At 40.2% G+C, this 25,214-nt stretch overlaps 1 protein-coding gene across 7 annotated transcripts in view; it reads right to left on the reverse strand.

Annotated features, from left to right (window-relative positions):
- The window catches only part of ANKRD28 (ankyrin repeat domain 28), a 135,623-nt gene that overhangs the window by 18,031 nt on the left and 92,378 nt on the right, over nt 1-25,214 (reverse strand). For all 7 annotated transcript variants that reach the window (XM_060180846.1, XM_060180844.1, XM_060180848.1 and 4 more), the window contains 12 exons: nt 22,971-23,049; nt 21,025-21,139; nt 19,508-19,590; nt 17,284-17,347; nt 14,679-14,747; nt 12,962-13,102; nt 7,761-7,872; nt 5,865-5,891; nt 4,575-4,649; nt 2,012-2,213; nt 1,283-1,370; nt 5-122 (listed from right to left, as the gene is read on the reverse strand). In XM_060180846.1, coding sequence (XP_060036829.1) covers nt 5-122; nt 1,283-1,370; nt 2,012-2,213; nt 4,575-4,649; nt 5,865-5,891; nt 7,761-7,872; nt 12,962-13,102; nt 14,679-14,747; nt 17,284-17,347; nt 19,508-19,590; nt 21,025-21,139; nt 22,971-23,049 — 1,173 coding nt within the window. The remainder of the gene's footprint in view (nt 1-4; nt 123-1,282; nt 1,371-2,011; nt 2,214-4,574; nt 4,650-5,864; nt 5,892-7,760; nt 7,873-12,961; nt 13,103-14,678; nt 14,748-17,283; nt 17,348-19,507; nt 19,591-21,024; nt 21,140-22,970; nt 23,050-25,214) is intronic.

Here is a 25,214-nt window from a genome sequence, read left to right on the forward strand (position 1 = left end):
TTACCCCTCGATGCAGCGCTGTCCTCCCCCACTTATCTTTGGCGTCTACATTTGCTCCTTTGTTGAGCAGTGAGTAAACACAGTCTGTGTGCCCATTGAGAACAGACAGCATCAGGGGAGTCCTGAGCACCAATGGAGACAGTTTCAGCGGTCTACCCAGATTTCACTTCATGTCCTATTTTCTAAGCATGCCTTCTTGTGATACAGCTTTATTATTATTACTTTGTATTATATTATCATTGCCACAAAGCGTCTTCACTGGGGCTTCATTCAGATTTGCATGATTCCACCACTCCCAGTAGATTTAATTTTATTTATTTACTTATGGGGGGATTAATAGTTTACAGTAAATCTAGTTGTTGGCACATGTATAAAATCTTCTCACTCCCAGCCTAGGTCCTCCACCACCACACACCAGGACCTGAACGCCTCCTTCCGCACTAGAGTCCTTTACTTTGGTGCAAAATACACCAAATCCAGTCCAAGTTCTACTCTGTTTCCCCTGTTATTACTAAACTTCAGTCCATGAGTGAGATCATCCTGTACTCATCCTTCTCTTTCTGGCTTATCTCACTTAATAAAGCTCCATTCAAACTGAGGTGAAGAAGATGAAGTCATCATTCTTAACAGATGAGTAGTATTCCATTGTGTATACACACACACACCCCACAAATTTCTTAGCCACTCATCTGTTGTTGGACACCTAGGCTGCTTCTAGGTTTTGGTTATTATAAATTGTGCTACTATGATCATAGTTATACACACATCTTTTTGGATGGGCATGTTTGCAGACTAAATTTTTAAAAAAAAGATGAGAGAGACAGAGAGAGGGAGGGAGCAAGGGAGGGAGAGGGCGAGGGAGAGAGAGAAGTGACACAACACTTCTCCACTGTTCATGAAGCATTCCTTTTGCACTGTGTTCCCATGTGGTGGACAGGGGCTCAAACCTAGGTCCTTGGCATGGGAAAGCTGTCACTTTACTGAGTGAGCTATCTCCTGGAAGCTGTGACACAGCTTTACAGCATGCTTCAATAAGAACTGTATTTCAAGGATGGCAGAGGACCTAGTGGGGGTTGCATTGTTGTGTGGAAAACTGAGAAATATTATGCATGTACAAACTATTATATTCACTGTCAAACGTAAAACATTAATTCCCCAATAAAGGAAAAAAAAAAAAAAACAAACCAAACCTGTATTTCACATTAGTTACATACTGTGACATGCATTTAAAAAACATGATTAGCAAACATCCTAAGCATAATTAGGAATGATTAAAACTTACTGTCCATTTCCGTCTTGAATATCTACTGCATTCTGTGGCTCTGCATTTCCTACTAGTAGCCGTAAGCATTCTGAATGACCATTTGTTGCTGTAAGGTGATATGTGAAATTTCCAGTTATATATGATAAAATGGACAATGTCTATCATAAAATATCCACCTCTACGCCTATTTTCAAGATGTGATTTTGGGACAGTTTCATCAAACTCAACAACAAGCAAGCAAAAAAACAAAAACAAAAACAAAACAACAACAAAACATAGATACGAAGAAGTTATCCAAAACTGAACAGATAACAGTTTTTGGTAAATCATGGTAGGTAGCTGTCTTCATCGACTGCCCTGTTGATAAAAGTGCTCTGGTTGTGGCAATGGCTGGCTTGCTTTTAAGCAAGAGATGAAGTAACGATCAGACTAAGCTAATCCTAGTAATTCTGGTCACCTCTGCCTTTGGCTGGCTTCAAGGTGAGCACTGATTTAATTCCGACACAATGGGACATTAAACCTTGAGGGCTTTTGGGAAATACTTCTATGCCTGATAATGGAAAATATCCCTACTCTCTTGGTCTTGGATGTGACCCTTTAAGGTAGAGGCATTCAGTAACATGAGCACATAGGAAAATAACTTTTAAAATTACAATTGTTAAAATAATCACCAGGAATCGAAGAGGAATACTAGGAATAAAGAGGAATACTAGGTAATAAATGGTAAACAAAGCCATGTGTACTCACCTGCGGCATGAATAGGCGTTCTCTTCAAGATGTAATCTTTTACTAAGATTGAGGCTCCCTGATTAATGAGTACATCCACACATTCAACATGACCCTTAAATGCGGCAAGGTCTAAGGGTGTTCTGCCACTACTACTTCTGACATCGAGATCCAATAAAGACTGTACCAACACTTCCAGTGCTTGATGGTGACCATGATAGGCCTAGGGGACCAATAAAAAGATAAATTAAAAAAAAATACATCTCACTTCCCTGAGATCTGTCTTCATATGATTACATCTGAGAAACCCAAAACTTGTCTTGAAAATTCATTAGCTATAATTTTTCTTCTAGTGATCAAATAGATTATAGTGTTAGGACATTCTGCAAATAACAACAGTGCTAGTGACCAGTGACCTTTTCAGAATATACAGCGCGTGGCTCATCGGGGACATTCAATGGGTGTGCGACACGGATTCAATTAGAGCTCTCAGTCTACGTCTCTGATCCTAAAGCTCGTGTTTGTACCCGCAGTTCAGTGTCAAGCATGACTCCGTGACAGTCTACCTTTCTGTGGTAGAGTCGGCCAGCAGCACAAACTGCCATGCACCAAATATTGCACTAGTTATACAAGGTAGTAGAAGAATTTGCCAGACTGACGTCTCCTTTCTTTAGAGTATGGTACACCTGTCACTGAGTATTACTTGAGTATTACAGGAAGCCGAGAGGATATAAAGTAGTAATAAGATACAGTTTCAGCATGAAAGAAATGTCCTTAGTTGACTCATATTTACCTTACCACTACTTTGAAGGGAAGGGATTTTTCACAAGTCTTTTTCAGATCTTATTAATACCCACAACACAGCAAGTTGGTGATTTACCATGAAAATTTACTATTGGGAATTGAAAAATAAAGTCTACCATGGCTGAGCTGAATCTCTCTTGCTCCTATTCTAAAAAAAAAAAAAGCTACTTAGTGGAATCAAAAGTCCCACACTGCATCAATGAGCTGTAAAACCATTTCTCGTGGAATATGTGAGAAGTGCAGAAAGAAGTGAAGTTGCTCTGGCACTTAAACGGTCTGGTCAGTGCCACTCTGCGGGCTGCTTCACGACCTACACGCCTTACCACCTCTGAGACTGGAGACTAAGGAACACCAAGGACCTAGGACCATATCTAATCTTGTCCTGTAAGAGCAGAGTGGATGAAACTGTGCCAGCAGAAGAGCAAATTCTGAGAAACACAATATAGGGAAAAGAATAGTTTGTTTTTTTTCTTTAAAGTAGATTTTAAAAAATATATACTTATTTATTTCCCCTTTTTGTTGCTTTTTATTGTTGTTGTAGTTATTATTATTGTTGTCATCACTGTTAGAGAGGACAGAGAGAAATCAAGAGAGGAAGGGAAGACAGAGAGGGGGAGAGAAGCCTGTGAAGCGACTCCCCTGCAGGTGGGGAGCTGGGGCTCGAACTGGGGTCCTTACCCGGTCCTTGCACTTTGTGCCACCTGCGCTTACCCCACTGCGTTACTCCCGTTTGTTTTTTTTCTTCAAGTTTTCTCTGTGCTAGGTTTGCTCTTTCTGACTGTTTATTTACTTTGCATATCTGGGAAATAGCATTTCCAAAGTCCCAAATGACAAGGAAGCAGGACTTTTCAGGACACTTTCTTAGTTACTTAGAATCTGACAGAAGGTCCTAATGGGGAATGGAAGGAGAGAAAGGCAAAGGAGAAAGTCCAATGGACATGTGTAGTACTAGAAAATGCAAGGGGATATTAAGCAGCAGCAAATGAAAGGACACTGGACTTGTACTGTGTCACATTAGCTAAAGTATATACTCCTGGAAGCTCATTTATTTATTTTTTACTATCATTATACTTAAAAGCAGAGGTTGTCTGAATAGCTGGTGATTGTACCCAAGACTCTTCACCCCAGACCAACTGTAAAATGCTTTGATTAAAAATTGCTTCTTCTAAGCACAGAAATGACTAGACTGGACTATCGTTCATTTATACTTGTTTTACTCTCTCCTCTCCCGGTCTTCTCTTCTAAGTAGTTGGTATCATGAAGAAAACTTCAGAAGCAACTTAAAATACAGGGAACACCATAGATCCATGGATCCAAAGCCTACAGAGAACGAGTAACTGAAGGCTCAGTGGGCACAGACTTATTAAAGTAAGACAAAGCTGTAGAAACGCCATAAAAATTGCAGTGCTCATGCTCTCTGCTTAGCAAGTTAGAAGTCATTCCATAAGGACAAAGTATCTCAAATAACATCTCTTCTCCAGACCAGCCCTTGCGGAAAGTCCAAAAGCCCTATTTTGGGGTTTTTTTTGTTTATACAGTGCCAGGGACCAGAGGACACCGAACATGGAACATGCCAGGTCTGGTTTTTTATGTTGAGCTTTACACGAGGGAAGCGTCCTGAGCACCAGCCCTCCAACCACAGCACTGCACTGGTCTTGCAGTTGCTGCTCTCACGTGGTAATGGGGAACAAACTCATGGGCCACGCACGTGATATATGTGCTCATTCACTCAGCCTTGCCCTCGGTCCCAGCTGGTCTTTACTGCTGAAAGAGTACTCACAGCCAAGTGTAAAGGGCTTATTGTTGCTCTATTGTCCGAATCATTTAGCATATCTGTTCCTGAGGTTTCCATTAACTGAGAAAAAAAGAGAAGCATTTAAAATGTCAGAAAGAGTACTTTGATATATTATAGCAGTTACTCCTACTTCCTCTCCCCCGAGTTTATTATTCTTTTTATTATTTTAAAAATTATTTTCCTTTTTGTTGCCCTGTTTTTTTTTTTTATTGTTGTAGTTATTGATGTTGTCATTGTTAAGTAGGACAGAGAGAAATGGAGAGAGGAGGGGAAGACAGAGAGGAGAGAAAAACACCTGCAGACCTGCTTCACCGCCTGTGAAGCGACTCCCCTACAGGTGGGGAGCCGGGGGCTAGAACCAGGATCCTTACACTGGTCCTTGTGCTTTGCGCCACCTGGGCTTAACCCGCTGTGCTACCATCCGACTCCCTATTCTTGTTATTTTTCTCTTTTTGACAGAGATAGAAAAATTGAGAAGGGAGTAGGAGATTGAGAGGGAGAGAGAAAGAAACACTTGTGGGACAGCTTCACCAACTGTGAAGCTTCTACTTGCAGCTGGGGACAAAGAGCTTGAACACAGATCCTTCTGCATGGTCATGTGTGCCTTTTACTGCGGACACCATTGCCCGGGATTCTCTCCTCTGAGTTTAAATTTAGTTTAGAATATAAGTGATACTTGAATATGAAGTTAAAAGTTCCAGATGATAAAGCCACAAACAGTAAACTCAATTAGCTTACAGAACAGACCATTCTGAAAGTATGGTAAGGAATACAGACTGAGCTTCATGAGGGAGAATTAGGTAAGAGCTCTTTCCCTTCCCCTGTATCAACCATTTTTGTTCCTTTTTTTTTTTTTTTGCTTCCAGGCTTATTGCTGGGGCTTGGTGCCTGCACAACGAATCCACTGCAGGAGGCCATCTTTTTTCTACTGTTGTTATTGCTGTTATTATTATTATTGCTGCTGCTGTTGTTGGATAGGACAGAGAGAAACTGAAAGAGATGGGGGAGATACAAGGAGAGAAAGAAAGACATCAGCAGACTTGCTTCACCGCGTGCAAAGCAACCCTCTGAAGGTGGGGATCCTGGGGCTTGAACCAGGATCCCTGTGCTTCACACTATGTGGGCTTAATCCGTTGTGTTATTGTCCAGCCCCCCATTTATGTTACTTTCATCTTTATTCTTAGGAATGTGTAAGACTGGTCTCAGTTTTAGTGAAATGAAAAATTATAATGAATAATTATATTTTGAATAGTAGGAGAAGTAACTAATACTTACAACATCTAAAGGAGTTTCACTTGCAATCTGAAACAAAGAATGGAATATTTATAAGCATTCATATACATACACATATGAGATAAATGTTAGTTGCATGTTCTTTTTTTTAATTTTTAAAAAATATTTATTTATTTTCCCTTTTGCTGCCCTTGTTGTGGTTACTGATGTCATTGTTGTTGGATAGGACAGAGAGAAATGGAGAGAGGAGGGGAAGACAGAGAGGGGGAGAGAAGAACAGACACCTGCAGACCTGCTTCACCGCCTGTGAAGTGACTCCCCTGCAGGTGGGGAGCCAGGGGGCTCGAATCGGGATCCTTACTCCAGTCCTTGTGCTTTGTGCCATGGGCACTTAACCTGCTGTGCCACCACCCGACTCCCTGCATGTTCTAATTACACTGGGTTTTGTTAATTTTTATTCTGAACCTATGCTTCCTTTTCTCAAAATCAAGTTTTCTAAATAAACAATTGTTTAATATAATAGGCCATGAATCTACATACAAGGTTCTGAGATTTTACTCACTAGATACCATAACAATCTAAGGAAATAAGCCTGCAGCAGGGTCCTAAATGTTATATTAAATATACCACCTTTTCCTTTCTTTTTAAATATTTTTCTTTTCTTTTTTTTTTTTTTTAAATATTTTTCTTTTTCAATTCTCTAGATTCCATATGAGTGAAACCATCATTTAGTTAGTTGTCTTTCATCTTTCCACGTAACAACTCAACCCCTCTAGGTCCTCTTCTGCCATCAAGTTCCAATACCCCCCCCCCCCCGGTGCCATATACCAAGTTCAGTGCAAGTTCTCTTTGTGTTTCCCCTTCTGTCTATGAGTGGGATCATCCCATATTCACCCTTCTCTTTTTGGCTTATCTGACTCAAAATGATTCCTTCAAGCTCCATCCAAGATGAAGTAAAGAAGGTGAGTTCACCATTTTTAATAGGTGAGTACTATTCCATTGTGTATCTAGACCACAGCTTTCTCAGCCACTCCTCTGTTGTTGGACACCTGGGTTGCTTCCAGGTTTTGTCTATTACAGATTGTGCTGCTATGAACATAGGTGCACAGAGCTATTTTTGGACAGGTGTGTTGGGTTCCTTAGGATATATCCCTAGCAGAGAAATTGCAAGGTCATAGGGAAGGTTCACTTCTAGCCTTCTAAGAGTACTCCAGAAATAAGGCTGCACCCTTATTTCTATCTTTTACATCTATTCTCTTTGAATTTTTCTTCAAACACTTAGTGTAGATTATAAAATAACTACATAAAGGGACTTTTTTTTTTTTTTTCTTTTTGTCTCCAGGGTTATTGCTGGGGCTCGGTGCCTGCACCACGAACCACTGCTCCTGGAGGCCATTCCCCCACTCCCTTTGTTGCCCTTGTTGTGGTATATAGGGACTTTTCACTTGAAGCATGTACCATACACTCAGGTATTTTCTGACTTGTCTCTTTTTCTTGGGTTTGGCATACTGAGGTGAATGATGTATGTATGTGCTTAAGGACCAGACTACATTGAAACTAAAGGTACCTTTGTAGAAGGAGTCTCCATGATGAACTGTTAAAAGAATGGGCTTTTCAGAATACCCTAAGTACATAGGAGAGAAATCTTCCTCTCCAGGGACATTTATTTTTCAAAGTCATTATTATTAAAGGGACAGAAGAAATAAATGCTATATAGATATGAGTCAAAAATATCTCTTCAGAGACCATTTCTTTCTCCTTTCTTTTTGAGGAAAAAGGAAATGAGAGGTTATCTTAGTGAGGCAGTATGAAATGTGAGAAGTGGTATGGATTCTAACAATATAAGGAGGCTAAAAAGAATGTCTCTTGATTCAGTAATCCTAATGTTTATTTTATTACTAGAATATAAACAGTGAAACAAGAATTAAGGAGTCTTACCAGCTGAAGACATAGGCGGTGGCCATAAGCGGCTGAATAATGAACTGCATTGTAGCCTTGCTTGTCCCGGATCCCTGGATTTGCATCATTTCTTAATAAGTATTCCAAGCACCTATGCAACAATAACAATTAAAACATTAAATGCTTTATACCCAGTAATGAAAACACAGACTTAAACTAAGCTGAAGTTTTGTTGTTGTTGTCATTATTGTTATTGCTGTTGTCGTTGTTGGATAGGACAGAGAGAAACTGAGAGAGGAGGGGAAGACAGAGAGGAGGAGAGAAAGACAGACACCTGCAGACCTGCTTCACCGCCTGTGAAGTGACTCCCCTGCAGGTGGGGAGCCAGGGGCTCAAACCGGGGTCCTTATGCGGTCCTCGCGCTTGGTGCCATGTTAAGCTGAACTTTTTTTTGTATTTCAGCAATGAATACAAGAACCATAAATATATCTACACTATATATTTTTATTTCAATGATGATGGTATATCTCAAAAGAACTAATGAAATGCTCAGAAGAGTATTTTTTCATTCAAAACGGGTACCCCCAAAGTCTGCTAGAAGTCTGCTAGAGCAGAAGGCTGTTTTCTTAGCAACTTCCCATTCTTCTGCTCAAGCTGCTTAGACACGTCTAACATCTGAAAGTGTCTGACAGACTTGACTCTTAGTGGTGAGGTCCAGTGAAATAGCTCGATGGGTTATGTGCTGCTTTGCCATGTGGACGATTCCGGTTTGAGCCCAGACCACACTGCGCTTGAGGAAGCACTGGTGCTGTGGTCTCTTTCCCTCTCTCCATCTCTATCTAAAACAAAACTCTTAATGGTGGTAAACACTGAATGCACTTAATGAGCATAATGTCTCATCAGGAATCTCAAGAAAGGATGTAAAAACTTTTCAGAAAACTATGTCCAACATTCAAAGACCTGGAATTAGAAAACTGCATAAAAAGTGAAAGTTGCATGTAGACAGCAATGAGATCATACTTTTTTACTGTTACAGTTGCAACAAAAAGCACTGAATCTGCAATTTAAAATTTACCTTTGAAGGTAGTTTAATACCAGTGATCTTGGGCAAATCACTTCATCTTTATGGCTTCAGTTTAGTCTTGATAGGGGAAATCTAATAACGTTCATTCATATTCAAATTAAAGTTATAATTATTCAATAACAACTTGGGAGGTAAATATAATTAAATATATTATCAAAAATTCACATTTCCAAAAGCTTACTGAAGTTATATACAAAGAAACTGGCGCGGGAGTCGAGCAGTAGCACAGTGGGTTAAACGCACACACGGCGCAAAGTGCAAGGACCGGCTTAATAAGGCCTGGTTCGAGCCTCCAGCTCCCAACCTGCAGGGGGAGTCGCTTCACAGACGGTGAGGCAGGTCTGCAGGTGTCTATTTTACTCTTCCCCTCTCTCTCTGTCCTACCCAACAATGATGACATCAATAACAACAACAATAAAACAAGGGCAACAAAAGGGAATAAATAAATATTAAAAAAAAAAAAGAAACTGAAAAGAAACTCTAAAGCAGTAACTGGTCTTTTATTAATTCTCTGTGAGAGACAACCTTTTTCTTTTCTTTTTTTTGGTGTTCATAAACTAGCTGAAGGTGTTTCCAGAACAGGAAGTGTAAGCTTTGCCTGTATATATTGCCTTCCTAGATGTTTAGCTCAGAGGTTAATGCTCAGTGATGAGAGAAAAACATCTGTTGGGCTGGAGGGCAGTCCCAGTGCTTTGTAGACATGAGTACCTTAACCAAGGGCACCTTTTAATCTTTAATCACTTTCCCTAGATGTAAGTGGCATGACAAGAATAGTTCTTTTATTAAGAGCTGAAAATAAGACAGATTCTATCACTGGAACAAACTATTTTAAGGTAACTGTCACATGAGTACTGAGGAAATTTATTTAAGGAAAGCATATCAAGTAGGTATGCTGATGTTGACTTTCTAAAGTAGAAAAGCATGTCCCAAAGTAGTATTTATAGTGCTGAGTCACAAGTAAACTAAAGCAAATGGTCAGAGATAACTTGAATTGTTACACCTTTAATAGGTTACGTTTGCATTACTCAGGAGATTGCTTTCCTGTAACAAAATACTAAATTGATTTCTAGTGATAAACTTTCTACTACTGCACACCCTTTCAGATTTTGCTAAGCAATACAATTTTATAACTATCTGTAGGTCTTTTTAACAAGTAGTATTGGGAAAACTGGGCTGAAATGTGAAGAATGGAGCAGGACCATAACATGTCACCATGAACAAACATCAACTCCAAACAGATAAAAAACATGGGCTTCAGACTAGCACCCATCTAAAGAAAAATCAGCAGAACATTCCAAACTATGTGTTCTGGAAACAGCTATGAAGACTCAAGCCCAGTAACAATAAAACCAAAAGCAAAAACTAACTAATGAAACCACATCAAACTGAGAAATGTCTGCACAACAAAAGAAACCATCACCAAAGCAAAATATACACTACACCGAATGGGATAAGATCTTCAAATGCCGGGAGTCAGGCAATAGCGCAGCGGGTTAAGCGCAGGTGGTGCAAAGCTCAAGGACTGGAGTAAGGATCCCAGTTCGAGCCCCTGGCTCCCACCCGCAGGGGAGTCGTTTCACAAGCGGTGAAGCAGGTCTGCAAGTGTCTTTCTCTTCCCCTCTGTCTTCCCCATCTCTCTTGATTTCTCGCTGTCCTATCCAACAATGGCAACAATAATAGTAACTACAACAATAAAACAAGGGCAACAAAAGCGAATATTAAAAAAAAAAAAATCAGGGAGTCGGGCTGTAGCTCAGCGGGTTAAGCGTAGGTGGCGCAAAGTGCAAGGACAGGCGTAAGGATCCTGGTTCGAGCCCTAGCTCCCTACCTGCAGGGGAGTCGCTTCATAGACGGTGAAGCAGGTCTGCAGGTGTCTGTCTTTCTCTCCCCCTCTGTCTTCCCCCATCTCTCTCTATTTCTCTCTGTCCTATTCAACAATGATGACAACAATAATAATAACTACAATAAAACAACAAGGGCAACAAAAGGGAATAAATAAATAAATATTTAAAAAAAAAACTTCAAATGCCATACACTAAAGGACTAATAACCAAAGTATATAAAAAGTCCACAAAATCCAGCAGCAGTAAAACAAACAACCCCATTAAAAGATAGAGTGAGGAGATTAATAGAATCTTCTGAAAAAACTATGGTTCCACTTGTAAAAATTTAAAAAACAGACCAAATAAACAATGCTATCAGAAGTGGAAATATGGCCCCATTTTTCGAAAACCGCCAGCTAGCATCAGGAAAAAACATGTTGTTGAAGCATGTGTATATATTCCCGACACTTTCACGGACAATCCCGTAACACAGGAAGGCACACGGCAGGTCTTTAACTCTGACCGGGCCTTTAAGACATGAAATGATCTGTGCCCGCGTACAGGCACAGAGACAAATGGGAAGCGCGGCACAAGACGGGTTCTTCCTCATGCACAGCGAGCACGCCACCCCCAGCGTCTTCTCTTTTTACATCACGAGCGAGCTCTCAGCCACCTTGCTCAAAGTCTATTTCTCTTCACTAGTGAGAAACTTTTCTTTTCTTTTTTAAAAAATTTTTTTATATTTATTTTATTTATTTTTTCCCTTTTGTTGCCCTTGTTGTTTTATTGTTGTAGTTATTACTGTTGTTGTCGTTGTTGGATAGGACAGAGAGAAATGGAGAGAGGAGGGGAAGACAGAGAGGAGGAGAGAAAGACAGACACCTGCAGACCTGCTTCACCGCCTGTGAAGTGACTCCCCTGCAGGTGGGGAGCCGGGGTTCGAACCGGGATCCTTATGCCGGTCTTTGTGCTTTGCGCCACCTGCGCTTAGCCCGCTGTGCTACAGCCCGACTCCCCGAGAAACTTTTCTTACATTTGTTTCTTGTGATAGTAGCTGGGTATTTACTGACTCACAAATGTCTGTAACAGAATGTACACATCAGGATGACTGATGGGGTGAGCAGCAGGATGAGTCAGGACAGATTTTGTGTATTTTTCCAGAATTTACTGAAAGTAAGAATGGAGAGACCCATGAGAATCATAAGACTTACGGAGAGCAGAAAGCCAGTGTCCCGAGTGTTTAAAACTCAAGATGTGAACTTTCCTGGGGGTGGGGTGGGGTGGGGTGGGGTCTAAAGGCAGAAACTGCAATGCTGACGGCAGTGAGTACTGATCATGGAACAAACAAACCCCAACATTGTTGAATGACTTAACAAAAAATTATTAACAATTTGAAGCAATGAGGAATCTCCTTTCAGAAAATAGTTTACTTTTGCTTTAGGAAAAGCATGAATTAATTATTCCAGACTTCCTAATCACTCAACCTAGTCCCTGGAATAAAGAAGAAACTTTTTAATACTAAAGCCCATAAATAATCACTTATTGAACAAGTGTCTTGCAGCCTAGAAACCTGTCTATGGCTCTAGAAGGCTCCTAGGAAACCAATCACTGTGTCAGGACTGAGGGCATTATACTGGGCTTCTAGGATTCTGATACTTGAAGGGAGCAGAAGTTATAAAAATCCATGTTAGGGAGAGAGACAGGCTGGGAGTATGGATCGACCTGTCAACGGCCATGTTCAGCGGGGAAGCAATTCCAGAAGCCAGACCTTCCACCTTCTGCATCCCACAATGGCCTTGGGTCCATGCTCCCAGAGGGAGAAAGACTAGGAAAGCTATCAGGGGAGGGGATGGGACAGGGAGTTCTGGTGGTGGGAAATGTGTTAAGCTGTACCCTTCTTATCCTATGGTTTAGTCAATGTTTCCTTTTTATACATAAAAATATGAAAAAAAAAATCCACGCTAGATTCTTTTATACTCAAGACCTCAGCTAATACTCTTCGTAATTCAAGATGTAGGGTTCATTTTACTTTTACAAAGAGGTTTCTGCTGGGCTATTACTTGCTCAAATAAAGGTAAGTTAATTTTGTAGCCGGCTCACTATTCAGAAGTGTTAACAACGCAGTTGTGATTTCTAAAGACTGGTTTCTCTCCAGTTACTACAACAGAATGAAACCAAGCATTACTAAGTTTGGTGGGTGTCCCTGTCGTGGGACAACACATCTTTGATGATTCTCTAACTTTCCGTTAAGAATTTACCATAAAAAGTCACCCGCGTGGAAGATGCTGGTTTACAGAAGCAACAGCCCCTCATTCTCCCCACATACTACTCACTTGCCGTCTGTGTCTGCAGTAGCTGCATAGTGCAGGGGTGTGCAGCCTCTTTCATCAAGGTCATTCACACTGGCTCCCGAGCCCACAAGAGCGAACAGGCACTGGTAATTGCAGTTGGCAGCAGCATAGTGCAATGGAGACCTTTTTATGGCCAAGTCAATACAAGAAAAACAAATTTCAGGGACATATGTCAATGAATACGAACACTAGTCACTAGTTACACTAGTAACTCCACCCAGATATAGATACTATATTCTCAGTAAACCTGAGAATGATTTCTATCACATACCAAGTCTTTTGGAAAGTTGGATGAAAAAATTAGGAGAAACAAAGTGGTGGAAAATCTCTAAGACAGTAAATAAGATAGAAGGTAAAATGTACTTAAGAAACAAAGACAGAAAGGGAAAACACAAAATAAAACTTGGACTAGGTTTGGTGTGTGGCACCAAAGCAAAGGACTCTGGGGTCCTGGTGCAAGATGATGGAAAAGGACCCAGGTTGGGGTGAGAGTGTTTTGTAGACACCTGTTGTGGGGAATGAGACACTGTACCCAGGTGTCAACACTGTATTGTAGTTGTCACCAGGGTTTCATGGTTCCAGACTGACTTTTCCAGATAGAGACAGACAGGAAAGACACCACAGCAGAGACCTTTCCTGAGCTCAGGGTGGTGGAGGGTAGCCTCAAACCTTGGTCCTGCTGGCTCAGTGATTTTTAAATTTTGATTGTCATTGGTTCCGTTCACTAGCAGGCTCCTAAGAACAGTGTGTTCTTCAAACAATTACAGAATCAAATAGCAGTTTTTTTTTCTTTCCTGACATATATTTCTGGTTTCCTACTATGCAGAGTACCCTTCCTTGCCTGGGCTTTGCTCTTGTATGACCCCACTAGTCATGCTGGATTCCCACCAAATGGACTTCAGCTCTTTCCTATATGGTTCAATCAAACAAAGTAACTTATACGACAATGGTGGCCTTTAAATACTACAGCCATGAATGCCAGTAACAATCTGGGCCAGGGATTGAACAGTGAGAATGAGAACTGGCTGAGTGAATATTAAAAAGCCGTCATCTCACAGCTGATCTACTTGTAGGTCACAATGAATAGCGTATGGATATGCTGATGTCTGTGGACACGTATTGGGGGAACCACTGAAGAGAAAAACAAAATTATATATGTTTATTTCCTTTTTCTTTCTAATGTTCTCTAACCAAAATAGTCAAAATTCTCAAACTACTCCTAAGTCCTAGGTGTGAAGATTTTCTTGAAGGAAGGTAGATGCCACAGGATCTTACATTCCAAGGCTATGACTGTGAGAAGAGAAGAAGCGAAGCTCAATATCTACAGAGTGTTTACTGCTGAGGCTGCCTGACAGCCTGGGGCCATGGAAACGGCGCTAGAGGATAGACTGAGTATTTATAACTTATCAATTTAGGGGAGGGGAGGACAGTACATGCAAAAAGACTTTCAGGGCTGAGGTACCAAAGGCCCCACATTCAATCTCTACTACTACTATAAACCAGAGCCAAGTGGTGCTATGATACATAGATAGTACATGAATAAAGTTTTCAGCTTAATTGGGCCTTTCAATGAATCAAATCATGCTCATAATGATGCTAACTTGTTCAATTCTCAACAATTTAGAATTGTTAGAAGATCAAGTAATTAAGTAAATTACATTAATAAAGTTCAATTTGAGAAAAATGTATCACAACTTACCTCCCAAACTTGTCCTTTTTGCTGAAGTCTGCACCAGTATTCAGCAGCAGGTTTAAGCACTCCAAGTTCCTACCCAGGAAAACAGAGAAGACTTCATTGTCAACAATTTTATGATGAAATTGGCAGCTGAGTATAAAAGCGTGTTTTCAAATGAAAGTAAAAGTAAATAAAATACCATGATTCGTATTTTAAGATTAAAAACACTACATTCATCTTACCTAAAATTAAAGTTAGGTACATATACACAGGCATGCAGACAGTAAGTAATCAATCACATTGTTACTACTTAAAAGAAAGTTCACATTTATAAAAGAATGTCTGAAGAGTTCTTAGGTACTTATAAACCACGCTACTTACTTACTTAACTGACTCCTCCAGGTTTAGAGGTTTACCTCCTTGAAAGATCTATTTATTTTGAGAGTGAGAGCGCCAGACACTAAAGCACCTCTAGCACATGAACCTGGGGCTGCAGGAACGCAAGTCTGGTCACTTAATACTTAACAGTAGGCAAAACAGTTAACTAACCAAGCAGTCCTACAAACACTAACTTTCCAAGTCAGCGTTCTCTGATCTTTTCCGGACTCTGATGTATCTGTAGCTGACACTAGGGTGGCACACTACATGCACAGGTAGTTCCGACACCAACATCTGACAGTACAGCAGAAGCTCTAACTGTGAAGCAATCACACAGTTGGTGCCACCTGTTGACCATTTCTCTGTAGACTAAACAAGCAGAAGAGAAGATTATAATTGGAAGGCTCTTAACTGGTTTTGGAGGAACAAGAGGACCAAGTCATGCTCACGATCTATCTCGCCAACAGATACTGGCTTGATAGTATTATTGGCGTGGCATACTTGCCTTCTGAAATCATTAGGGATTTTTAGAGACTTATTATTGGAATGAAAGCCTTGTAAAATGTCTTCAAGACACAGATTATATGATTTATCACAGATTCAAGGTGTAGTTAAGAAAAAGGTTAGATTAGTAGCATGCTTCAGAGATCAAAAGTTTTAGTTGTGGTCTGTCACTCAAATCAACTTACTAGGATTTCCAGCAATAAGTTTTAAAAGTCCCAAATCGGGAGTCGGGCTGTAGCGCAGCGGGTTAAGCGCAGGTGGCGCAAAGCACAAGGACCGGCATAAGGATCCCGGTTCGAGCCCCGGCTCCCCACCTGCAGGGGAGTCACTTCACAGGCGGTGAAGCAGGTCTGCAGGTGTCTGTCTTTCTCTCCTCCTCTCTGTCTTCCTCTCCTCTCTCCATTTCTCTCTGTCCTATCCAACAATGACGACAACAACAATAATAATAACTACAACAATAAAACAAGGGCAACAAAAGGGAATAAATAAAATAAAATAAAAATTAAAAAAAAAGTCCCAAATCATTTAACCTCAAAAAAATTTTTTAAATTAAATATTAACCTTTAGTCGAGGGAAGACAAATATACTATTCCCTCTGAAATTTGAATTTGATTTGAAAAATACCAACTACACACTTTAAAAGCACACTAGCTACTAAAAATATTTATGCTTTGATGCTTTCATAAGGACATATTTATCATCTTTTAATTTATACCCAGGAATAATCTTCTCTTGTAGGTTAACTCCATCTTTTCTACTCATAACTTATGATTTAGATAAAGATGAAAAATCAGTTTCTACCACTCTGAAATTACTTCTCTCAAACCATTTGTTATGTCTTGTTTCTTATTTTGCAGTAGCCCAGAACTAATAAGATAAAAATAAATTGGGGGAAAAAAAAAAAAGGGAGCTGGGTGGTGGCGCAGTGGGTTAAGCGCACATGGTGAGAAGTGCATAGACCAGCATCAGGATCCTGGTTCGAGCCCCCCGGTCCCCACCTGCAGGGGAGTCGCTTCACAGGCAGTGAAGCAGGTCTGCAGGTGTCTGTCTTTCTCTCCCCTGTCTTTCCCTCCTCTCTCCATTTCTCTCTGTCCTATCTAACAACAACAATAACAACAATAAACAAGGGCAACAAAAGGGAAATAACTAACTTAAGGGGTCGGGCTGTAGCGCAGCGGGTTAAGCACACATGGTGGGAAACTCAAGGATCAGCGTGAGGATCCTGGCTTGAGCCCCCGGCTCCCCACCTGCAGGCAAATCTGCAGCTGTCTGTCTTTCTTTCCCTATCTCGGTCTTCCCCTCCTCTCTCCATTTCTCTCTGACCTATCTGGCAACATCATCATCAATAACAACAATAACCACAACAATGATAAAAACAACAAGAGCAACAAAAAAGGGAAAATAAATAAATAAAATATTTAAAAAACAACTTAAAAAAAAAAAAAAAAGGAAAAGCTGCCACAATCAGCTACCTTTCTCTTACAGGAATGAAGATACAATTAACTAGTGCAACGGGTTAAGCGCAGGTGGCGCAAAGCACAAGGACTGGCACAAGGATACTGGTTTGAACCTCCAGCTCCCCATCTGCAGGTGTCTGTCTTTCTCTCCCCGTCTTCCCCTCCTCTCTCCATTTCTCTCTGTCCTGTCCAACGATGACAACATCAACAATAATTACAACAATAAAACAACAAGGGCACCAAAAAAGAATAAATAAATAAATATTTTTAAAAAAATACAATTAACATACCCTCCAGCTGCAGCTGCATGTAGGCAGGTCCTGCCAAAATCATCCGGGGTATCTATATCAAATCCTAAAAGAATGAATATATCATATTTTAAATAATATGTATTACTTTAATGAGTCAAGATTCACTCCTGCTCAGTCTCACACAAAACAAGAAAATCCAAATAGGCACAAAATTATTAAAAATGGATTAACAATGTACAATCTTGCCAAAACATTACCCATTAGAGGATTAATTTCTTTTAGGACAAGTACTGAAAATGCTTTACAAAAGATTATTCACCAAAAAAAGGGGGAAAAAGTATGTTAATTGAGCAAAAGCATTATGCCTAGTGAAATAATATGTGTATGTCTTAGTTAAAAACTTTTTTAAAAAAGAAATATTTATGTGATACACAGAGAAATAGAAAGAGAAGAGGCAAGTAAGTAGGGAGAGAGAAAGAAAGGACCTGCAGAGCCGCTCCAACACTTCAAAGCTTCCCCTGTAGGTGGGGGGCAGGGAGTCGGACTTGTGTCCTTGCACATTACATCTGTGCTCGATGGGACGCACCACCACCCACCTCTATAAATGTCTTGCTAAAACCTACTAATCATTATCTGAGCCTTAAGCAAGTGTACTCACTTTACTGGTAGAGCGTCATGTATAAAACTTCTGTGAAGTGCAAATTAAGCATTACACAACACAGTGACACACATTTATACAGTGCTGACACATGTGATAACAGCTGGCTGACGGTGGTGTTCATGGTGCTACATCAGAGAAACTACTCACAAAAGACCACATCTTGGATGACTTCTTATATGAATCATTTAGAACAGGTGTGTATAAAGACAGAGGGCAGAATGGTGGCCACTTATGGGTAATGGGAACTAAATAGTCAATGTAGCTTCTTTTAGGAGGAATGAAACATTCTAAAACTGTAGTGATGTTGACAAACCTCTGTGAACACACTGGAGAAACACTGACCTGTACCTTTCAATGGGTTAGTTGTACAATATATGAATTGTATCTTACTAAGCTGCTTTTTAAAAAGAAAAAGTCATGGGTACTTCAATATCTGTGGGTTATTACTAAAGCTTGTAGACAAACATGTTTTAAACAATCTTCAAGACAGAATTACTCAGAAATATCAAGGAAAACTTGCAATAGTATTTCACAGTGTATGTTAATTTTCACTGAAATCTCCCTTTAATTTAGCAACCATGAGTAATATGTGAAATGTGCTTAACTTTCTTAACATTCCAAGAAACAGTTTAAAATCATGGGGCCAAGGGGATGCAACAGGTGTAAACCCCTGGTCCGTCCCTCCCTGAAGGGGGAAACTGAAGTGGTGAATTAGTGCTATGGGGATCTTTTTTTCTTTTTTCTTCTCTATCTCCCCTTCCCCTCTTAATTTCTGTCTCTATCCAGTAAGTAACAATAAAATCAGCGAAATCTCACTAAATACTTAATATTTCTATGCCTCCAATAAGGACTACAGTTTTGTAATATGTTTATAGATATCTACTGATCCTGCTTCAGTTCAAATCAATTACTACAATGACCATTATTTTAAAATAGTGATCATATATAGCATATATCATTTCACAAACCTAGGAGATACTGTAGAATGGTTTGCAGGCTCTAAAGCAAGCATGAAAATGACAATTTGACAATTCATGAAGACCACCATTCAGTGAGGGCAAGAAAAGTACTCTACATTCTATCACCTAATTAAGGACCCCCCCCAAAAAAACTTTTCTTTTTAAAAAAAATTATTTATTTATTATTGGACAGAGAGAGAGAGAGAAATTGAGAGGGTGGGGGAAATAGAGAGACACCTGCAGCCCTGCTTCACCACTCGTGAAACTTTCCCCCTGCAGGTGGGGACCAAGGGCTTGAACATGGGTCCTTGTGCACTGTAATGTGTGTGCTTAACCAGGTGTGCCACTGCCTGGCCTCATCAAACTTCTCTAGAGTTGAAAACAATCTTAAAATTCTAAAAAGGATTAATGATCAACACTTGTATTTAATTATATAAAACCTTGGAAAAGCAGGGTAAAGAGATAATATGAAAATCATTTTTGGGACAGAGGGGAGGACAAATAGAAGGACAATCAGTGGGGTAGTTGTTAACTAGACTGTGATCATGCCACAATATATAAAATATCACATAAATACTATGCTTAATTGAAACTAACATGCCAATTGTATTTCAGTTAAAAAAACAGTGAAGGCTGCACTCACCAGAAGAAAGAAGTTTCCTGCAGCAATCTGAAAAGCCACTTAAGGCTGCCAAATGGAGAGGGAACATTCCATGTATGCCACGCCTAAAGTAAACAGGACAGACATAACCATTTAAATAAATTACAAAGAGCCACTTAAAAGTGAAAACAAACAAACAAACATATATATAGGGGCTTGGTGGTGGTCTGCCCCGCAGAGTACGCATATTGGCCTGGTTTAAGGGAGCTCCACGGATGAACGAACGAGTGACGCTTGCTGTGTGTGTGTCTTTCTCCCTCCCTCCCTCCCTCTCTCCCTTCCTTCCTTTCTCTTTCAAAATACAGAAAAAGCCCTGTGATAGAATAAGATAGTTTGACTGAGGGTGAAATGTGGGAATGTATCTTTGTGAAAATACTGGACCAATAAATCAACATTTCCACAGTAAAGTAATATTGGAAAAAAAGAAAGTGGATTGAGGAGGTGGTTCAGAAATACTGTACATATAGTGAGGGACCAATTCCATGCCCAGCACCACGTGACAAACAAAACAACAGCAACAAAAACCATCTATAATACTTTGCAGAGCAAAATCCTGAAGGGCAGCATAATTTATTATGTAGCTAAAAGTAGTTTTTATTTTATTTTATTTTATTTTATTTTTTTAACCAGAGCACTGCTCAGTTCTGGCTTATAGAGGTGCAGGGGATTGAACCTGGGACTTTGGAGCGTAGACATGAGAGTCTCTTTGCGTAACTTTTTTTTCTAACTCCAATATTATACGCTTATTTTCATTACAAAAGCCTTTATCTGAAAGGAAAACCACAAACACACACACACACACACACACACACACACACACACCGCTAATCTTTGGACCCTAGCACATGGGAGCAATTGACAGCTATGGGAATCTAGAACCAGATCAACTGTCACCAGGGTAGTCAGGCTGAAAACCTGAGAGGACTCTGATATCCTGTGCAAGAGGGATGAACAGTTCCTGTACAAATCAATGCTCTTGCCCCCAAAGAGCCTGCCAGTTGACCTGTCTCCTTGGGACAGCTGAATTTAGGGTCCAGGACAGTAGGGATCTTCAGCGCCCAGTGATCATTGACTGTGCACACTGGGACGTAGTTCTCCAGGCACCAATGGCTTCTCTAGAACTTTCATGGGTGAGGCTATGATGGTCAGCAATTAATGTTTGAAAGCAAGCAATTCCAATAACAAAAGGACAACGCTGCAATTACTATGGACTTGCAGAGGGTATGAATGTGGCTATATTGAGCATGCAGGCTGCTGAGAAACTCCCTTGGATCTACTCGCACTGAATATTTGCCAGTCACAAGCTCCACCTTAAATTATGGTAGTAAAACACACGTCTGGACATTTGCCCAGGGAGTAAGAATCACCCCCACTTAGCTCTCCTGGGAGAAAGGTCACCCGCTAGACTAGAGAGAACAACTTTACCATTAGCAAGAAAACTGCAATTCCTTTCTCTGCTGTGCTTCTGTCACACTATTGACACCTTCGTCAGTACTCACTTTGCAGTGTCAGCACCACTTGTAATAAGAGTGTTGATCAGCAGTTCATGGCCGTACCGTGCCGCTATGTGCAAAGGGGTATTTCCATTCTTGTCCTCACAGTCTATTACAGCTCCTGCAACAAAGCACATAGTATCAGATGCTCTATAAAGATCAAGTGTCACCTATCACATGATGTAATATAAAGTGCTACCCTAGCAGAAACTAATGGGTAAAGCAAATTAATTAGATCTCCTTTAGTAGTATTTATTGGGCCAGGCACCTTGGTTATAGGTTACTTTAACACGTAAGATTTTAACAAGTTCAAAATGACACAGAGTTTTGGGGTTCAGTAAGTCTGGAAACCACTGTAGTAAAACAAAAATAAACATTTCTTTTGGGCAAGACGGTTTGGAGCTTTAATATGTGTGCTGTATGTGTCAGCAAGAAGACCACATGCGGAGCTTCACTAATCACATCTTGAAACTATGCCCATTTTGCTCCAATAAACGTAATTATCTTGAGCCGGGATCTTTAATGCTGGTCCTTGTGCTTCGCACCATGTGCACTAACACCTGGCCCCCTATGCTTACCTTTAAAAGGTTTAACAGTAAGGTTTACATTCAAGTGTAGAGAATACAAGTTAAGAAAAAAAAAAGTCAACAATATTTATACATTTTTCCCGTATTTGGGAGCTACTCTCTTCCCTGATCCAGCTTTCTAGCCTTGTCTCCAGCCACGACATCATCTCCAGACAGCAAATTGGGTCCACCTGCATATTAGATGTCAGGCTCAGGCAAAAACTAATAAAGTCATGGGCCCTTTGGAATATACCTAAAATAGACCTCCCAGCTATTTCTAAAACGGAGATCCCAAATCTTCACCTGCTATACTTCAGCCTTTAGGTTCATGATTAGTCAACAATTGTTTGGCTCTATATGCTAACTCTTTTTTCAGCCACCAGGTTCCAAATGCTAACGTAATGCCGATCAGATTTCCCTGGACAGACAACCACACCAATGTGTCCTGGAGCTCTGCTTCCCCAGAGCCCTGCCCCACTAGGGAAAGAGTGACAGGCTGGGATTATGGATCGACCTGCCAGCACCTATGTTCATTGGGGAAGCAATTACAGAAGCCAGACCTTCCACCTTCTGCACCCCATAATGATGCTGGGTCCATACTCCCAGAAGGATAAAGAATAGGAAAGTTATCAGGGAGGGGATGGGACACAGAGTTCTGGTGGTGGGAACTGTAGCCCTCTTATCCTATGGTTTTGTCAGTGTTTCCATTTTATAAATAAAAATTAAAAAAAAAAAGACCTTATAATTCTAAAAAAGTTAAAAAATTTCAAGAGATAAATGCAACACAACTTTTGTTAGTATATGATACAAATTACAGTGGAAATGCAGAGTCTATTCTTTAGAAGTGTTTGTAGAACAAGTCATCACTAATTGTTAGAGAAATTATCAGAGGGAAGCAAAATGAAAATAAAAGAAAAAGAAAATTATGAAAGACAGAGATAAAATACCTATGTTCTTATTGTCATAAGGCCAAATATTAAAAATATGTACACTGTTAGGACAATTTCTCAATACCATTCATTTAAAAAATATATTCTTTTAAAAATATTTATTCCTTTTTGTTGCCCTTGTTGCTTTTATTGTTGTAGTTATTATTGTCATCATTGTTAGATAGGACAGAGAGAAATGGAGAGAGGAGGGGAAGACAGAGAGGGGGAAAGAAAGATAAGACACCTGCAGACCTGCTTCACCACCTGTGAAGCGACTCCCCTGCAGGTGGGGAGCCGGGGCTTGAACCCCAGGAATCCTTATGCCGGTCCTTGCGCTTTGTGCCATGTGTGCTTAACCCGCTACACTACAGTCCGACTTCCAATACCATTCATTTTTATGGATGCCCTTTACTATATTTCAGGAAAAAAACCAAAACCAAACAGAAATCCTTCTTACCGCTCTGGATGATGGTTTGTGATCTGGAGAATCTACCGTGGAGGGCTGTCATGTGCAGGGGGGTTTTTCCATCTTTGCTCTGAAATGATCAAACAAGACATTTTAAATTATTGTACCCACATATGTAATTCTTAATTGTATTCTGAATATCATTTTGTATCTTTATTTTGTCTATTTGTTAAGTATCAAGTTAAAGTCAAGCTTACAAAGGAAAAACAGCTACTCAAATTATGTTCTCATTCTTGTTAGCAAATATATATTGCAAAGTACACAAATGAATCCTCAAATTACAAAGCTTAAAGAATTTTGTGGTAGGTACAATGTGACCTTACCATTCCAGGCCAACTTTTTTTTCAGATGGAAAGAGAGGAGGAAAGGAAAGACAGGGAGGGCTGGGTTTGAACCTGGGTTTTGCAAATGACAAACGAGGAGTAGAACTATCAACAATTTCAAGGTAGGAGGTTAATTTAGAAGTAAAAACACATGGGCAAGGTGTTCCAACAGAAAGTAACAGTAAGATACCCGGATCATTTCATATAAACAGAATGCCACATAACCTTACGCAAGCAACACAACTTTTATGAAATCCACTTTTAAATCAGCACCACAAGCTGTAATCTTCAAACCTCCTTGGCCACCACTCTTCGCCTCTCTCTCGTTTGTTTGTCACTGGGGCCTCAGCACTCCAGGTAAGCCATCATGCCAGTACACCAGCCCATTTTAAGTCTTTCGCACAGAATTCCATGGTTATATATAAAATCTTTCACTGAATTTTTGAAATCATTAAGGAGACTAACTTCAAACAGAACCACTACCATCAGGTTATGAGTAAAGCTCACACAGATGATTTCCATATATTGTTTGTCATCACAACAGACTGACTTTTCTGCGTGGTGGTGGCCAGCCTAGAACCGGGCTCATGTCCATGGTGACAGCAGGCGTGCGTCACCCCAGGCGCACTGTTTTGTCAGCCCCTAATTTGCACATTCCAACAGAACACACAGACTTGACAATTGTCAGAGGTAGTGAACTATGTAGGTACAGTTCTGTCTACTGTGTCATACAGGCTCTACACAGACTAAAAACACTGAATTGTGATCTTTTGAAAATGTTAAAATAACTCCAAAATCTATTTTTTAATAGCTTATATTCACGTGAGAAATTAGTATTAGAACTTTGAGGAAACTAGTTACAAATGCCTTCTCACAAGAGTTTAGATATTTTTCTGGGTCCCAATTATCCAAACAGGAATTTTTCAAAGTAAAATATGCAGTTTTAACTTGCTATCAATACCTTTTCAGTAATTTTTTTTTTTTTTGTACATGATTTAGGTGTTCTTGAAAAGACATTCTAACACACAGGCTTCTTTATGATAGACTCTGCCCTGCCCTTCTTTGGGTGAAGTGTACAAACATTTTGCTCCTTTGCAGGGAGAGGGCAGTTTAGAGCTAGACCTAATTATAGATGGGCCTGTTGTTGCTACAGCTGTCAGAAAGGGGTGCAGCATCATTAAAAGCTTTTCTAAAGTTAGAGGGGAAAAGACTCCTTTAACACTCTGAAAGACTGAGTAGTTAAATCTACAGAAAGAGCTGAATCTTATACTGTTTCTAGTTCTCTTTTCAGAAGGTAAGCTTGGGCAAGTACTCAAGAATTAGTATAGAAACAATCAGTGAAAAACATCTTCGAAAATGAAAGATGACTGCACATTATAAAGCAGCAGTGTTCAAAATATTAAGGATATATTCTTTTCTTTTTTTTTGATTTTTATTTAAGAAAGGAGACATTAACAAAACTGTAGGATAGGAGGGGTACAACTCCACACAATTCCCACCACCCGATCTCCATATCCTGACAGCTTTCCCATTCTCTAGCCCTCCGGGAGCATGGACCCAGGGTCATTGTGGGATGCAGAAGGTGGAAGGTCTGGCTTCTGGAATTGCTTCCCCGCTGAACATGGGCATTGACTGGTCGATCCATACTCCCAGCCTGCCTCTATTTTGTTCTGCCACCAAGGCTATTTCTGGGGCTCAGCCCCTGCACAGCAACATCGTTCCCGATGCCGATTTTTCCCTTTCTCTTTTTCAATAAAGGCAAAGGAGAGAAAGACAGAGGGAGCAAGAGACAGGAGGACAGATGCCTGAGGACCTACTCATGAAGCTCCCTTCTTCCTGCAGGTAAGCGCTGAAGGCTTGAGCCCAGGACTCACACATGGAGAGAGAGTGCGGCTTCCTGGTCCGGAGAACT

Source organism: Erinaceus europaeus, chromosome 21 (assembly GCF_950295315.1).
Source record: "Erinaceus europaeus chromosome 21, mEriEur2.1, whole genome shotgun sequence".
Classification (NCBI taxonomy): domain Eukaryota; kingdom Metazoa; phylum Chordata; class Mammalia; order Eulipotyphla; family Erinaceidae; genus Erinaceus; species Erinaceus europaeus.